The sequence below is a fragment of the Neoarius graeffei genome, chromosome 5 (assembly GCF_027579695.1).
Source record: "Neoarius graeffei isolate fNeoGra1 chromosome 5, fNeoGra1.pri, whole genome shotgun sequence".
NCBI lineage: Eukaryota > Metazoa > Chordata > Actinopteri > Siluriformes > Ariidae > Neoarius > Neoarius graeffei.
The window spans coordinates 62,757,046-62,775,861 of NC_083573.1; the positions used below are offsets into that span (position 1 = coordinate 62,757,046).

Sequence of the window (18,816 nt, forward strand, 5' to 3'; positions counted from 1 at the left end):
TACTTTTATATTCTTTAATGAAAGGTGATACAAGGCGGAAGTCCGCGCCGTTTTTCAGCAGTCGCGTCACATGACCAACGCCAGCGAATCAGGAAGGTGGATGTCACAGTGACGTTGTCCAATGACGACGCCAGCTAGAGCTCAGCACAGCGTATCCGCGTATTCTCAATGTTTACACAGCACCGGACCAGACACGATCTGGATTGAATACGTGGACCCTGGCGGATTCCCGTTTCCCGGCGTTTCTAGGCGTTTTAATGTAAACGGACAGTGCATCCGCGAAGAAAACGAGACAGATACGGTCTAATGTAAACTTGGCCTAAGGCAGCCCAAAGAACCCTCCCGAAACTCAATATTTGCCCCTTGCAAACTCTATACATTGCTACATGAATTGCAAAACTTTTTATTCATTTAACAAATTATGTTTTTTGTTTTTTATTATTATAAATATTCCTACATTTTCAGAGATGCCCTAAAGATGCTGGTCTTGTACTATTCAATATATTATTTAAAATAATAGTAACTCTATTCATCACGTGTACACTTGTGAAATTCCTCTCTGCACTTAACCCATCTGAAGCAGTGAACACACATGCAGAGCAGTGGGCAGCTGCGTTGCAGCACCTGGGGAGCAGTTGAGGGTTAGATCCCTCACTCGAGCACCTCAGCCTTAACCTAACCACATGCCTTTGAACTGTTGGGGAAACTGGAGCACCTGGAGGAAACCCACACAGACACGGGGAGAACATGCAGACTCCACACAGAAAGGCCCCCATTGGCTGCTAGGCTTGAACCCAGAACCTTCTTGCTATGAGGCGACAGTGCTAACCACTGCACCACCGTGCAGCATTTGAGATTATTTGATGCACTCCCTAACATATCCATAAAGTATTTAGGTTTAAATCAGACGCGCAGCTTGTGAACAGGCAAGGCAGTCAACTGCTTGGGGCCCAGGGGCCCCTCGAGAGTCGGGGCCTGAGGGCTTATTTATTTTGTTTTTTATTGTTTTTATTGTTCTTTACCATTGTATTTTCACATTTGGAATTTAAAAAAACTTTGGTTTCATACGTTTTTCGTTGGTGTCAGATTATTTATAACATATTGGTGATGAACACTGGTCAGAAGAGCCCCCTGGAAATTTTTGCTTGGGGCCACAACAGACTCTAGAATCGCCTCTGGTTTAAATTCATATTTATTTCCTGTAGTTACGTTATTCTATTTTTCAGAATTCACTTGATCATTCACTACATTTAATTCTAACCATGGCGTATGCATGTATTACTGCCTGTGCATCTACTTTTACCTTTTTAAAATTCAGCTTACTGGCTTAACTTTAAATTAATACAATTGTTCTTATTCAATATTCTAAATGTCCAACCTGCAGACAATATATATATATTATTCTGGTGGCAGACTAAAACAAAATCCTATTGCTATGGGATTTTATTTAATGTTATGTAATGTGATATCAGCACATATACCTTCCCTATTGAAGTAACAAGCCTGCCATAAAGACATTAATAAATAGGCATGTTACTAGTAGGCTGATGCATAAATAATTTGTACATTGTTTAACTGTAGGCATTCATGAAAATACGGAACTAATGACCCGATTACAACATCAGTGTAAATGCATTTCTAGATAATATCTTATTCTGACAAACTGTTCATGAGAACTGTGTAGTTGGCGTTGACGATATGCATGTGAGCAGCCCGTCAGATGCTGGATAAGAGAGAAACAAAATACTGTAAATCTCACTACATCCTCACAACAAGATGGGTGAAACAACTGAGAGTTGAGTTTCCTGTGTAACCCACAGACTGTACTGTATGTCTGCTCTATAGCAGAGGAACTCACATGCTTGAGTGTCACATGATTCGTTATTAAGTCCTGGACATGCTGCGAGACCCCTCTGACCAGAAATGTACCACAGTATCCCTGCATCAGAAACTGAGATACAAGGCTGTGTATTGTACTGCCAACACAGCTGTCAAATGTGATTAGTAGAAGAACAGAAGTGAATCCTGTCTGAGCCAGGACAGAATGTGGAGAATAATCAAAAGGAATTGGAAGTCCATCCATCCATCCCTCCATTATCTGTAGCCACTTTATCCTGTTCTACAGGGTCGCAGGCAAGCTGGAGCCTATCCCAGCTGACTATGGGTGAGAGGCGGGGTACACCCTGGACAAGTCGCCAGGTCATCACAGGGCTGATTCACACCTACGATCAATTAAGAGCCACCAGTTAACCTAACCTGCATGTCTTTGGACTGTGGGGGAAACTGGAGCACCCGGAGGAAACCCATACGGACACGGGGAGAACATGCAAACTCCACACAGAAAGGTGCTCGTCGGCCGCTAGGCTCAAACCCAGGACCTTCTTGCTGTGAGGTGACAGTGCTAACCACTACACCACCGTGCCGCCCCAGAATTGGAAGTCATAAAAAGCAGATTGTTCCTTTCTGTAAGGAGTTTGCGTCTTCTACTCGTGCCTGTGTGGGTTTCCTCCGGATGCTCCGGTTTCCTCGCACAGTCCAAAGACGTGGTTTAAGTCAAATGGTTATTCTTGTTTGTGTCTGTGTTAGCCCTGTGATAGATTGGCAACCTCTCCAGGGTGTACCACGCCTCTCGCCCAATGTCAGCTGTGATTGGCTCCAGCCTCCCCTACGACCCTGACGGATAAGTGGTATAGACGATGGATGGATGTTTAGGATAGACTTGGAGCAGTGCTTTGATTAGTGCAGTGATACCTTATTGTCTATAGGGTGTCCCAAAAAGCATACTCACTCTTTAAATTACAATGAATGCATTGTTTATTGACTTAGAAACAAGATTGATGACCGTAGTCTTCCTGAACGCTCCTTATGGACGTCATGCAGAGTTCCATCTGACTCAAACTGATCTCGGATGCGAGCAATGGTGTGTCGCATTGGTGGATCTTTGTGAAAATGTCTTCTAAACTGTCTTTGCACTTCCGTGATGTTTTCGTGCTTCCAGAAGCACTTTATGATAAATTTTCTTTCTTCAAAACTTAGTCGTACTTCTGCCCTTATTAGGGTTAATTTGATCTGAAAAGAAATGAAAAATCCAATGAGTTATGAGGAGTCAAAATGTGAGTACATTTTTTTGGGACACCCTGTATATCAGATGTCCATTTTTCAGTTTGAACTAACTGAAGTCCAGCCAGGTCCAGTTTCAAACTCAAACCAACATATTCATGTCCAGATTTTCATCACGTTGGGGCAATTCTGCTTTCATAACATCTCACATCTTCATTTTGCACATAAAATGCCCCTGCTAACATCAGACAAATGTGTCAAGAGGTTCTGGAAATGCTGATGATGTAGCAACCGGCTAGTGGCCTAGTGGTAGCGTGTCCGCCTCTCGATCGGGAGATCGTGAGTTCTATTCACGGTCGGGTCATACCGAAGACCATCATAAAAATGGTACCTACTACCATCTGGCTAGGCACGCTGCAATACAGATGTGAGTGGGGAGTCAAACTCTTGTGGTTACCAGAGGACTAGCCCCCCACTGTAACCCTAGCTATGTAATAGGCGAGAGGCCGAGGGCTACGGAGATCGGTGCCGCCCGATGCGCCATATCAGTGTTGAGCCTGGTTAGTACTTGAGTGGGAGACTGCCTAGGAATACCATGTACTGGGCGTGGGAAGGACTTTGACTTTTTTTTTTGATGATGTAGCACATCATTTCAGTGTGATAGGAATCTCCAGCAAGTGAGATATAAACCTGCTCAATCTGGACCACATTTGTAATTTGGCCAGAGTACTCAGAACACATTTGGGTTGTGTGTATAAAATCTGCCGACCTGCTTTTTCCTAACCGTAAAAATAAATAAATAAAATAAAGGTGGCTTGTAATAGTTGAGGAGCTCACGCTCTTTAACCATGATCGTGCCAGTCAAATGAGGCCATATTGGAGTTTAAAGCCAGTTCCATGGAGACACAGTAGGGTGACACACACACACACACACACACACACACACACACACACACACACACACACACACACACACAAAAGCAACAACAAACAGTGCCACTCCTGTCTCAACCTGTTCTAACTGGCCAGGCAGAGGTCTGCACTTCACACAGGAAAATGAATAATTTACACATTGCCCTTAACATGAAAGGCACGCAGGATTAAAAAATAAAAAAAATTTAAAAAATGCACACATCATAGGAGGGCTAAAATTCAGGCCACTGCACAGGGACGGATGTGTGAAGGCGTGAATTTTAGCCCCTGTACCAATCTGTGCATTTCTTGCTGCCATATGCACTATTCTCCACACATAGACGACATGGAAACATCAACAATTACACTGAAAAGCTCGTTATAGGCTTCGCTTTATTTGTATTGATTATGTGGCTTATCACTTAAGAAGACTTTCTGGAACATGATGGAAGTTTTATAAGAAGGTTTTTTTTTTTTTGTAATATGTTTCTTCAACAGGATTTGTACACGATGAGTGTCAGTGATCCATATAACCAGTGATGCACAAAAAGATTAGGAAGTCTGGATCTTTCTCAGCTCTACACATGAATGATAAAAGGGGGCAAAGAAATCCCAGTGCGCTGCCAGTGCTGAGCACATTCTCTCAGAGAAAATGAAGAACATGTTCATACATGTAGCTAATTCATGCCTAAACATGTAATATCACAGTAGACACTTTTTCTGATGGGAGCGTCAAGCTCTTCAGCTGCACTACTTGTTCTCAAAACTTGTTTCGCATTGTGATTTTTAGATACTGACATTTGAAGTAAACAGTGAAAACAATAATGACCTTTTGGTGTGGATGATGTGGCAAAAATAGCACATTCATGTATTTTCACGATACACAATATACACTATATATTATATGGACATGAGTGTTTTACTGGGAAACACGCCACTCGCATTTTTCATACGGGCTACATCCGGGACATTGAGAACCAAAATCTCTATATGTCACTTGTGAGGAAATTGATGAATTGTTTTGATAAATTTGGGTTCTTTTTGTTTGTGAATGTGTCTATATAATAAAAAGAACATCACATGTTGGCTTGAAGATATAAAGTTTGTCTTCTCGTGTTGAAATACTCGCATCCACCAAATACATCGCAGATCTGAGTCTCATCTCATCTCATTATCTCTAGCCGCTTTATCCTGTTCTACAGGGTCGCAGGCAAGCTGGAGCCTATCCCAGCTGACTACGGGCGAAAGGCGGGGTACACCCTGGACAAGTCGCCAGGTCATCACAGGGCTGACACACAGACAACCATTCACACTCACATTCACACCTACGGTCAATTTAGAGTCACCAGTTAACCTAACCTGCATGTCTTTGGACTGTGGGGGAAACCGGAGCACCCGGAGGAAACCCACGCGGACACGGGGAGAACATGCAAACTCCGCACAGAAAGGCCCTTGCCGGCCACGGGGCTCGAACCCAGACCTTCTTGCTGTGAGGCGACAGCGCTAACCACTACACCACCGTGCCGCCCACCATTATTATTATTATTATTATTATTATTATTATTATTATTATTATAATACTACATAGACATTCTTTTCAGGTGTTCAACGTTTCTTTCTCTTTCAGAATTCTCTCAAAACCTTCCGCATTTAACAAAGCAAACCTGGCGGCCATGTTTGTTTACAAATTGTCACAGTCAATCGCTAGTGCGGAAGTTTTACATCTCTGACGTGTGACATCATGTTGTCTTAACAACCATGCAATATCATAAACCATATTCAACACTCATTCTCCATTGGGTAGAGTGATGTAATACATGTAGGATAAGCGATATGCTAACAATATTGCATGCTATCAAACCAAATGAATGAAACCCGTTCGAAGGGAATAGAACACGTTTTTATTCCATCAAAAAAGTGTCCTGTCTGTATAATAATTCCGATATTTCACTCCGATGACGTCACTCCCAGTGTGTTCCCACTGACTAGACGCGTGTTGTCAAAATGGTGAACTGGTTCAAAGTTAAAATTCTTTTGTTTAACTTGCATATTTTTTGTGGATGTGTCCATATAATATAAAGAACATTACACGGTTGCGTGAAGAAATGAAGTTTATCTGCTCGTGTTGAAAATATTTTCACTTGTTCGCTTCAATCACTCGTGAATATGTTCACCATTCAAAGATAAACTTCATATCTTCGTGCAACCGTGTAATATCATACACACACACATATATATATATATATATATATATATATATATATATAAAAATAAACGGGCGGCATGGTGGTGTAGTGGTTAGCGCTGTCGCCTCACAGCAAGAAGGTCCGGGTTCGAGCCCCGTGGCCGGCGAGGGCCTTTCTGTGTGGAGTTTGCATGTTCTCCCCGTGTCCGCGTGGGTTTCCTCCGGGTGCTCCGGTTTCCCCCACAGTCCAAAGACATGCAGGTTAGGTTAACTGGTGGCTCTAAATTGACCGTAGGTGTGAATGTGAGTGTGAATGGTTGTCTGTGTCTATGTGTCAGCCCTGTGATGACCTGGCGACTTGTCCAGGGTGTACCCCGCCTTTCGCCCGTAGTCAGCTGGGATAGGCTCCAGCTTGCCTGCGACCCTGTAGAACAGGATAAAGCGGCTACAGATAATGAGATGAGATGAGATGAGATATATATAAACATGTAGACTTGCAAAGAGTGCCAGCAAAACATTGTGAATGGCTATGTAAAAAACTGAGTACAATAATCATTATAATTAACATATACAAAAATAAAAGAAGAAAATTAAGTGGTATTACAGAATCATTGATTTTCATGAAGTTATTAATCAAGAGAGCAGTGTTACAGCTTATCCTCATATCCCCTGGATCAGTTGATGTCAACTGACGACACTGAGGAGATAAAATCTAGAAATGTCAATATATATGTATTTATATACAAATCAGGGTTTTAGGACTAAAAATGATTGAGGAAAAAACAAGACTTTTCTAAATCTGAAGAAACTGATAAACTTGGGAAAAAATTTTTTCTTATGATTATGATTCTTTTACTGATTCTTTTATGCTTGTTAAGCATCTTTGAGTATCATGAAAAGCGCTCTACAAATAAAATATATTATTATTATTATTATTATTATTATTAAAATCCAAAGACAGACAAGTCGGTTCCACAGGAAATTATATCTAAATGATTTGCTCATTTATTGATTGCAGAGGCTTGTGCTACTGATGCTCACATCAGGCTCAATCAGCGGAAAACATCCAGCTGATGTCAACAGCAGTGCTTTGATCATCCAATAATTATGCCAGTAAGATCAGCAGCCGTGCTATTACGATCGGGTTTTTTTTCATAGTTCTTTCTACTCAGAGATGCAACTTGATGGAGTCTCTGTAAACGGTTGTGTGTTGGTATTTTAATTTACAGAACAGTAGTCCATGTCTGATTTGACTTCTTGAGAAGAGTAGGTGGATAAGGACACCGGGTGACTCAGATGAGATATACTGTTTGCTGCCTGGAAACCAAGCCCTGTGAGACTGCCTGTAAAACCAGACAGCCACTTCAGGGGTCCGCTATCTGGGATTGTGTAAAACTCCAGGGTAAACCCCGCAGAGAAATCCCCAGACCATGACCAACACAGGACCTTCTAAACTTTGTCATTTGTGACTGCACTTTTTTTTTTCTGTAGCTCTGTCGAGACCTCAGTGTTTCACTATGGTGGGTTTTAGATTGTTGATTTAGACTGAAAACATTGTAAGCACTCACAGGAAGTGTGTATAGCGGTTGTTGTGGGTGGCCCAAGAGAGGCAGGAGAAAGAGAAAAACAGTCACCAGTTAACTGTAAATATCTGCTGTCACACCCTGCACACAGTCTATATCTAGTCTGGCTCTGATGTCGAAAACTGACGTGCAAAAGTGAAAACAAAACTATTTCAGGGACAAATGATCAAGAATTACACTCGGCCAAGACAAACGAAACGTGTAACAAATAAATAGTCGTACCAGTTTCCTATCTCCTAGAGAATTTGTGGTTTGGGTGGGAAGCAGTCATTTTAGATTCTTGGTCAACTTGGAACAGAAAGGCAAGAGCCGTTACATAGCCCAGCCCCGACTTCTCCTAATTCTTGTCTGCAAGTTTCAAATTGCACAAGAGGCAAGAATGGTTGCTGAATTCCCCAGAGGTGCAGAAATTGGTGATGCAGCTTTGTGCAAAAAAACCCCCCCTACCATTCAAATCAAAAGAGTCGAAGAAACTCAGGATCTTAATCTGTAAACCTCACACCTTGAGTTTCGATGCTTTGACTAGAAATCAATTAACATACATCATTAAAACTGACAGAATAATAACCACACATTAGCCATGGAGAATTGTTCCATAAATAAAATAGTTTATTATTGCTTAAAATAAATACATTTTCTTCAGACAAAAGCAAGAGAAAAGGCAAAGGACCAGTTATATCCACCCTGATATTGAGGCAGCCATGAGCGAGGGTCAGCTTAGCTTCCAATTGCCATCCCAAGGAATAAAATGTCAAGCCAGGAAAAGTCAATTATATATATTGTAAGACTACTATAAATTTACAGTGTGACAGCATTACAGTTCACCCCTCAAGCACAACACAAATTGGCTGACCTGGGCAGAATAAACAAGCTCTAGGGTGCTAGATCCAGAAACTGAAAGTTTTCAATTAAACCATCTTCAGCTTGCCTGCATTTTCTCCTTAAAGAAGCATGTCCATTATTGGCATCTACATAACCTCTGCCCTGCTGTTCCCTCCCCCTTTGAAAAGCAAGAAATGACAAAAGGAGCGTTAACGGCTTGCCATCGCAACCCCCTCCAGAAGGTCGAGCAGAACGTGGCCATAAATGGAGCCAATGCTCTCTGTTCTCAGATGCAAAATCTGCAGGCATGAAGAGCCTGCATAGTCAAGGTAAGCACAGATTAACCTGGACTGTTCTCGCTGATCACCCCACCCCCACCAAACAAACAAAACACACATACACCATTTGTTCAAACATAAAAAAAAACAAAAACAAAACAACAACATACATTATGTGGTAATGTGCTTGGATATGGGTCATGAAGTCAGCAAATACACCTAATGGATCACGTTTGATCAATAGAACAGATAAGTGGGCAGAACGAACAAGGTTTTAGATCTGTAAAATATGACTAGCATGCAAGAGGATCAGTGCACACTAGTGGCTACCATTTAGTGTCAAGTAGAAGCAGAAGAAGAAGACAGAAAAATATGGCTTGTGCCTACGTTTTTGGAGATGCATCACTCTTAAAATCATGCCTAGACAAGATCACTGTTAAAGCCTCGAAAACAAAAAAGGATGCAAGATGGCAACTCGTGGCCTATTTATTGATTTCAGCAGCATTCTCTCTGTTAGTCCAGTAAATTCAGAGAAGAACATAAAATCAGGCCACAGATCAAACTTGGCCAGCTTTATTAACAAAAAGTAGCAAAGCCAAAATGCTTAACCCCTCCTAACCTCAAAAGGTCAATCAAACAAATAAAAACTGTGTTGATTTAAGGCAGTTCTACATTTATGATGGCAAAATCCACAGTAGATACTGTAATATGGGCTTGCTTGGTACATGTAATGGAGCACATACATAGCTGACTAATCCAGTTAATACTGTTGGTGACCAGTTCATTACAAATGGGAATCTCCCAGTTCAGTTCAACACCAAACCATAAGACTACAGAGCATCAAGGAACACATTTTCGAAGCCCAAACCCCATCCCCCAATCAAAACTGCAACACAACATCCTGCACAGAACTTCCTCAGCAAAGCTTTGCAATCTATGTTGGTACTGAGTGAACAGAAACAAGTTACGTGTGAATGCAAAACTGCTATGAGAACTAAGAGCGCTTTACATTGCACCAAGGTCATAATTCAGCAATGTCGTTACATTCATGTCTGGAAGGACAGGGGTATTATTTACTACCCCATCCCAACAGGGATACAGCTCTGGCTGGCTGGAGCTCCATCACTCTTTCCAGTAGTGAACCAGAGAAACATCTGCCTGTTCTCTACTTTGCAGAGACAGTTCTCTCCAAGACTATGAACAGGGTAATTATCACCTTTTACTGCATCGTTCACCCTTTCAGTGTCTCATTCTATATACCTCAGCAGCTGACTGTGCTGGGCTGCTGTTTGCTGACAAAGTCTGGGAGGAAATCAAACTCGTTCTGTCCGAGAAACAGTTCTGGCAGCTCCTGTACTCTATCCAGTCCCAGCTCCATGACTAACGCTGTAAGAACCTCCTCATCAATCAGGTCAGCATCCATGCCGTTGAGGCCCAGCGCAGGACCGCCCATGTGCTGCACGTTGGCCAGCTGAGCTGGACCCATACGAAACTGAGCTCCGTTTGGCACATGGTGCCCATTCATGGTACTGAGCGGGTGCCCGTGGTACTGGGTGTTCAGTTTCTGCAGGTGCATGCTGGCCATGAGCTGCTGGGAGTTGAGGCCTCCGGGCATGTACTGCTGCTGTTGCCCTTGATGATGCTGCTGGTGCATATGATGCTGTTGATGCTGCTGGCCCTGGTTGCTGTACATCATGTTGGCTGACTGCATTTGGTGATGACCCATCGCGCCTCCATTCATCTGCCCATTCATCACAATGTTGGGCCGCTGCATGGCTCCCTGAGGCCCATAATGCATCATCTGTCCATTGGGCATGGCTCGTAGGCCAGGCTGGGGAGTATGCTGCTGGCCATTCATGCCCATTCGGTAGCCATGCAGGTTGCCATTCGCTTGGCTGTGGCTCATTGGCATCATCATGTGCTCTGCCATGGTATCTCCCTTCCTTGAAACAGAACACAGTGTTACATTTTAAAAAAGTGGAATTTTGTCAATAAGATTTTTTAATTTTAATATATTTGAGGAATAACCCCTTCGGACATAATGTGTACAATTGTACACATGAAGCTCCATAGCATGAAGTTCCATAGCATTTTTCCTTGTGTCCGAAGGAGATAACTACCACTAACTGCTAGTCAACAACAGTTGACCAATCAAAAAGATGTGTGGCAAACCTAAAAAACACCCAAAACTAACTAAGCACATACTACAATGTGTTTCCATTGGTGTATACATATTAAGACTTAATCATGAAGCTATAAACAAAACAGTCTACAGAGGATAAACCTGAGCTGTTTTAACAGTCAGAGCATTGGTTAACCAAACATAATCCTTTGAGACATTTGACTGTAGTAAGGCAAAGATCTACTAGATGGCTCCTCGCTGTGAGCACCTTTCTTGCTGCAGAATAGCCAAGGTCTCTCTCTCTCTCTCTCTCTCTCTCTCTCTCCAGCTGGCTACCCATGGCTGCCTCTCAAATACAACCCATCAAAATATCAGTGATGCAAATCCAAACCACTCACACTCGGACTGATTTATACAGTAACAACACTCTTATGTACATATCTCCAGAAGTAGACTGGCAGGTACATTTAACCCATAAAGGAAAGAAGCAACAAAAGAGAACAGTGATCTGAACTGACCTGAGTCCCAGACAAATAAATGCTTATCTCTCTAAAATGTGCATGAACACGTGAAAGATCCTAAATGAAGAATAACACTATAGAGGGATGTAAACGTGAAAAAAAAAGCCCCGCACATGCAACCCTGTAGTGTGCACAGAAGAAAGTGAGCAGTGAACAATAGAGCTCGTGCTCGTGTCCTGAATCAGCTCCGTTTCACAGCCATCAGAAAGCTGCTTACCTTTAAACACAGTAATTTCCCAGTAGCACAGCAAACGAGCCCTGGTTTAGCAAAGCGTACCCAGGCTCCTTCGGATTAGCTTTTATATTCCGAAAAGGTTGAGCTTCATAATAACCCGCGCCGCACTAAGTGTGAGAGCGTGTGAGAGCGCGCGTGTGTGTGTGAGTGTGAGTAGGCTTAGTGGGTCAGCTCAGGGAATTATATGCGCGTGAGCAGCTCGGAGGCAGGCTGAAGAGAAAGGGCGGGGCCTCTTGGTGTCCTTTGTTCCCATTGGCCGCGCTTCAGTGTTATTGTGCGAAGAGTGTTTATGTGTTTCTTATGAGAAAGCGACTGGTTCAGTAGCCTACTCCACTACTGATATTACCGTGTTCCTGTGTTTTTTTATTACTATTTTGATGGGAATGTGTGCATGACACCAGTTACTGAAAAACTTAATATCCTTTTAATATTTTACAGTTATATATATTTTTTATTTGATTTGATTTGATTTGATTTATTCGGTAAATAATGTAAAACATATAACAAACACAAATATATATGAAAGACATTAAGAACCAGGATAACACATGAAAGTGAAAGCACTTATTTCCAATGTAGTCCTCGGAATCACATAACTATCATGGACACATTACTACAAATAAATAAAAGACAAGAGACCCATCCATCCATTATCTGTAGCCGCTTATCCTGTTCTACAGGGTCGCAGGCAAGCTGGAGTCTATCCCAGCTGACTATGGGTGAGAGGCAGGGTACACCCTGGACAAGTCGCAGGGCTGACACACAGAGACACACAACCATTCACACTCACATTCACACCTATGGTCAATTTAGAGTCACCAGTTAACCTAACCTGCATGTCTTTGGACTGTGGGGGAAACCGGAGCACCCGGAGGAAACCCACGCGGACACGGGGAGAACATGCAAACTCCACACAGAAAGGTCCCCGTCAGCCACTGGGCTCGAACCCAGGACCTTCTTGCTGTGAGGCGACAGCGCTAACCACTACACCACCATACAACAAGACAAGAGACCAAAAATTATAAAAAGAACAAAAACTAAAAATATATAAAAGTGTTATTTTCCTGGTGTATGAGTTGATTAAAAAGATAAAATTTAACTGCAGACTTAAAATTGACACAACTATTTTAATCATACATTCATCATACAAGATTTTTATTTAGGCATATCAGGTGAAAATTCAAATTCAATCCAAATTGCTTGAACCTGCTCCCACCGAATTCAGAATTGAATGCAGAACAACATACTTTTTACAGAATTAAAATATGTTTAAGGGGCGGCACGGTGGTGTAGTGGTTAGCGCTGTCGCCTCACAGCAAGAAGGTCCGGGTTCGAGCCCCGTGGCCGGCGAGGGCCTTTCTGTGCGGAGTTTGCATGTTCTCCCCGTGTCCGTGTGGGTTTCCTCCGGGTACTCCGGTTTCCCCCACAGTCCAAAGACATGCAGGTTAGGTTAACTGGTGACTCTAAATTGACCGTAGGTGTGAATGTGAGTGTGAATGGTTGTCTGTGTCTATGTGTCAGCCCTGTGATGACCTGGCGACTTGTCCAGGGTGTACCCCGCCTTTCGCCCGTAGTCAGCTGGGATAGGCTCCAGCTTGCCTGCGACCCTCTAGAACAGGATAAAGCGGCTACAGATAATGAGATGAGAAAATATGTTTATCCGTTCTTGAGATATTACAAGGCGGTATAGACTGTTTGCACTTATGTCACAAATCTCCCATGATGCTCCTCGATTTTGCTGTGAACGTCATCTTTGTGGGATAGCATCCATGGCTACTGAGCAGAGTACATTGGCGAACTGTAGTTTTTCGCAAATATATCACAAATTGAGTAATAGTAACAAGGTCAGATACAGGGAAAATATAAAAGAATGTTCAGGGGTGGATCCATACAGCAATGCTGTAGAATATGAAGATGATGTATGGATATGGTTGAGTGTGGATTACACAGACCTTGTGAATTACCTGGTGTTAACTACTAGCTTTGTCACTGGGAAGCAGATGATAGCGTAAAAAATTTTAGCGCAAGTTTACTGTAAAGATCTAGTAGGTTCCTAATGTGGGCAAGTGTTACACCAAACACAAACCAAAAAAACCACAACTTAATTACTGACATCTTCTACGGCAACATTTTACCAAGCTCAACTGGGGCTTTGTGCTCTGCATTTGTAACTGCAATATAAATTGGAGTAGTGCTTACATGTATATCACTTACAGTATGTCGCATCTTTATATATATTTTGTCTATGGTTCACATAAACGGTAGAAATATAAACTTACCCTTTACAAAATATATCTGTGCATACTCGTACATACTTGTAGCTGGTCTCTTTTATGTCCGATCTGTTCAGATTTGCAAGCCACTGTCTCTGTCGTCTACGGGTTAGAGCTTCCATTTGGGGTCCTTCTTGCATTTTAACAGTGGGTAAACTCAACAATCTGACTCCAGCCTTAGCAGAATTGTTTGAGCAGCTGATAACTGCGCAAATTTGTGACATTTCGTATTAAGGTACTTGTTGCTACGCATGTTATTCCAAAAAGATGGTGGGCACAGCTAAACCAGAGAGGGTCATGGGACATGTGACATCATGTGCAAACGGTCTGTAGTGGTTAGCATGTCACCTCACAGCAAGAAGGTTCTGGGTTCAAGCCCAGTGGCCTATGGGGACCTTTCTGTGCGGAGTTTGCATGTTCTCCCCGTGTCCGCGTGGGTTTCCTCCGGGTGCTCCGGTTTCCCCCACAGTCCAAAGACATGCAGGTTAGGTTAACTGGTGACTCTAAATTGACCGTAGGTGTGAATGTGAGTGTGAATGGTTGTCTGAGTCTATGTGTCGGCCCTGTGATGACCTGGCGACTTGTCCAGGGTGTACCCCGCCTTTCGCCCGTAGTCAGCTGGAATAGACTCCAGCTTTCCCGTGACCCTGCACAGGATAAGCGGCTACAGATAATGGATGGATGGAGATATTACAAATCAAAGATTGAAAAAAAACCCTTAAATTTTAGAAAACTGCCATATGATGTACGAGGATAACAAAGGTCCAAAATGGGCCTCATTAACGTATGAGATCAAATGTTTTTTCTCAATAACTTTTTTATTTTTCAAGATATTTACATGGAAATTGGCAGGCACATAGATGGTTGTATACTGAATGCAACGTTTGAAAAATTAGTAAAAACTGATTATGCAAATTAGTATTAATCAGTATTAATTATGATAATTAGGTAAAAATGTTAAATCGGTACACTCTCTTCTTCAAAGTTTCACCAAATGGCTTTATTTTTGCAATATAAAGCTGATCTTAACTCTCATTTATACATCACAAAGAAGGAGAAATCAATGTGAATGATAAAATATGCATAAATAAGCACTAAATGTCATTCACATCTACCGTTCTCTATCAAAATAAAAAAGTAATAAAAGATTATTTCTAATACCCTCTTTGTGCTCTGTAGGGCTTTGTATTTCTAAATAGGGCCTACTAGTGTTTATATGAAAGAATATAAGTGATTATTTTGATAAATATTCACAGCTTTCAAGGCGAACCTCGAAAAAACTGTGTGAGCCACATCCAATAAACAATTCCCATTAATTGAATTGAAATGGACACTCGTGTTTCTGACTTCCGTTTTTTTTAAATCTCATTCCGACCACTAAGATCTCAATATTTTTCATCAAAACAACTACAGTTATATTCTAAAATAGCTATTTATTTACACGAATCAGTTTGATTTGAAAAAATAAGCAGATAAAGCTACGAAAACTCACTTCAAAGTCTCCCATGAATCATAACATCAAAACTAGCAGATGGAAAACTTTGCTGAATCCTTTATCAGAAACAGTGAGAGCTTGAGAACATCTCTATAAAAGCTATCTGATTGATATCCATAAGTAATCTAGTTGGAAACTGATCAGAAGAGAGAGAACCTGACCGCTTTCCCGTGACTCAAAAAGTACGGGCCGTTTCCTGACATCATGTGAGCAGAGAGTTTTTACTCTGTTGGACCAACTTCAACCTACTGTTACTCCCAAAGTACTGAACAGATCTTAATTAGAAAATTTCTTTGGAAAGCAGATACTATAAGCTTTTTAATGATCCTGTTCATGATAGAAAACATTCAAGAGTCAAACGATGACAGATTTGGAAACTCAGATGAGCGTCTGCACGCACAATTTTCACAGCACGGCCGGCGAGCGTCTGATACGCCTACTTTATTTATCACATGTACACTCAAGCACAGACTTAAGCACACAGTGAAATTCATCTCTGCATTTAACCCATCTGAAGCAGTGAACATGCACACCCAAATGAGCAATGAGCACACACACATAACCAGAGCAGTGGGCAGCTATGCTATAGTGCCCGGGGAGCAGTTGTGGGTTCGGTGCCTTGCTCAAGGACACTTCAGCCCAACCTCAGACCATGGCTGCCCCATGTTAACCTAACCGCATGTCTATGGACTGTGGGGGAAACCGGAGCACCCGGAGGAAACCCACACAGACATGGGGAAAACATGCAAACTCCACGCAGAAGGGCCCCCATCGGCCACTGGGCTCAAACTGTGAGGCGACAGCGTTAACTGCTTCACCACCGTGCTGCAGTGTCTTCTTTGTCATCTCCATTTTGTTCTCAGGGATTTCATACTTTTGCCTCAACAGACAGACAGACAGACAGACAGACAGACAGATAGATAGATAGATAGATCAATCTTTAAAAAAAATTCAATCTAAAATCCTAAAGAATGTTCCTCTGGATTCATCCTTAAACACTGATGGTTTTGTTTAATGAATGACAAAATATACAGTACTTATTTGCAAAAATGACTCAAAGGTGCATTTTCACAAGAAATGCTATTGGGATATATGCTTATATGCTAAAAGTCTGTGCCTGTGGTAGCCAATGTGCTGCAGTGGCTGAGCTGCAATATTGGATTTAGTGCATGTCATGCTTAAGACAGTCAAAGGCCCAATCCCAATTCTAATTTCTACCCCTACCCCTCCGCCTTCCCCTCCGCCTTTCCCTTGGCCCTTCCCCTTGAAACTGAGCTACAAGGGATAGGGCTTGAAATTCAACCCTTACGTATTGGGATAGCCCTTCAACAATCGCATACGTCATCGCGTACCTCCGTCAGCGTTTACGTTAGCAAAACGCGACCAAATGCGTCATTGGCTGCGACCAGCCGCTACAGTCAGAGCCAGAGATCTCTGCTGGCAGGGTGTGATTTGTTAACTAACACCACTGAATGGGAGATCTTTGGCGCTTCGTGCACCACATCCGACAGAATGAGGTGTCAGAACACTCATGTAAACAATAAAAGCGAGAATAACAGAACAAAACGTACGCAGTAAAGCAACCGAAAACAATACTCACTCCCAAAGCTTTTTAGCAGCAGCTTGGATTTCAGAAATCGCTGCTCATTCTCAGCTCGAAAGCGAATCAAGCGGCGTGTTTCCTCTGGATAACAACTTAAAACACGTAAATAATGGAGAAAATACATTTATGACAATCTTTCGCCGCGGGAACCGCCATCTTTCTGAAATCCGCATGAAATCTCGCTGAAATCCGCATGGCATTGTGGGAAATCACTCAAACCCCTTCGTTCGGAGTCAGCTCCAGGAAAATCTCCGTTTGGAGGGGTACAGAAGCCCTACCCCTTCCCCTACCCCTCCGCGTTAACTGGGATTGGGATACCCCTACCCCTTCACGTGAACGCGCAAAATGGAGGGGAAGGGCTAAGGGGTTGGTCCAAGGGGTGAAATGGGATTCGGCCAAAGTATGAGTAGAAAGAAAATCTCCTTACTGAAACTTTTATGATTCTGGCAGGAACTTTTAGTTTGGTTTGACCTGCAAAACCATGCTTGGACTCTCCTAAAGGACTGTTAAAAGACCACATGTGAAATCACCCAATTCTCAACCAGAATTACTTCGGTGACAAATGTATTACTCCTATGCAATTAATGGATATGAATGAGATCTGTTGTGGGCATTTTGATCGAATTTCTTGAGAAACTGTGGAGCCAATACAGAATTATATGGCTCTCAATGTGCACCAAAAACAAATGAAATACTCTGCAAGTACAACCTTGTCCAAAACATAACAAGGTGATACCAGCACATGCTTTAAAACTGGGACGTGGCACTGCGTAAATCAGTAACCAGTTACAAAAAGATAATACGAGAGTAAACAACAGGGTTATGTTGCATTCTTAACTTTGCTAAGCTAATTTATCTCATGTGTTCCAGGCTATATAGATCAGCTGCTATATTCAGCACCATATGCTTCTTTTTGCTTACCTTTTCATTTAGCAGGAATGTGTGTGTGTGTGAGAGAGAGAGAGAGAGAGAGAGAGAGAAGAGAATTTAGCAGCTCAGTGGAAGTCAATGTGACCTACTGGTTTATGCAGTGTTTGTGAAGTGGTAAAGAGATGGTGTGTGTGTGCGCGCATGCTTGGGGGGTGCTGATGCTATTCTGGGGCACTGACTGCAGGAGCAGCACTGACCGCTCAGAAAGTGGCCTCTTCCAACCTTCATAAACATGCTAGCATTGCACTGTTTTCAGGAATGCAGCTCACTGATGAATAAAGTGAGTGGCTGCTGTGTTTTCACAAGATGTTGATTGGTGGCGTTTATCAATTGTATTGCACAGACCATTAAAAAATTGTTTGGGCTGTTTGTCTGGTAGATCATGGAATCAACATCCTGGTGTGAGCTTGAAGGCTCACTGTTTATCGAAAGCTCAATATTGGTTAAAGGAGTGCCACCCATCTCCAAGGTGCAAACTCTCACTCACATTAGCATCTGCATTGTGAAGACTTGTGCCCTAATTTGCATGGCAATCTGTTCAGCCTCTGGTGAAAACCCGGTCATACAGCAGGGTGTCAAAACATGTTCCAGTGCATGTAATCTCATCATATCGTGTTTTCTTTCTTTTTCTTTTTTTTAATTTGTTTTATTTTTTAAGAGTTCACAGGCTTAATATCAACTAGATCAAGCTCACTAGCCCCATATGTGGGGGTGCTTGAAAGTTTGTGAACCCTTTAAATATGACCTAAAACATCATCAGATTTTCACACAAGTCCTAAAAGCAGATAAAGAGAACC

The 18,816-nt window shown here is 42.3% G+C and overlaps 1 protein-coding gene across 2 annotated transcripts; it reads right to left on the bottom strand.

Annotated features, from left to right (window-relative positions):
• Positions 1–8,326: 8,326 nt before the first annotated feature.
• Positions 8,327–11,881, bottom strand: cited4b (Cbp/p300-interacting transactivator, with Glu/Asp-rich carboxy-terminal domain, 4b). Of its 2 annotated transcripts, none has more exons than XM_060922205.1 (2): positions 11,701–11,881; positions 8,327–10,779 (listed from the first exon to the last, which is right to left on the bottom strand). In XM_060922205.1, exon 2 carries the CDS (start codon positions 10,768–10,770, stop codon positions 10,102–10,104), a length of 669 nt encoding a protein of 222 aa, XP_060778188.1. In that variant the 5' UTR covers positions 10,771–10,779; positions 11,701–11,881; the 3' UTR covers positions 8,327–10,101. The 2 variants fall into 2 exon arrangements, with proteins under 2 accessions (XP_060778188.1, XP_060778187.1); XM_060922204.1 differs by having other exon boundaries at positions 8,327–10,783.
• Between the last annotated feature and the right edge of the window lie 6,935 nt (positions 11,882–18,816).

Coding starts and splice junctions, on each gene's coding strand:
- cited4b (XM_060922205.1), bottom strand. CDS start 10,770: ATGGCAGAGCACATGATGATGCCAATGAGCCACAGCCAAGCGAATGGC.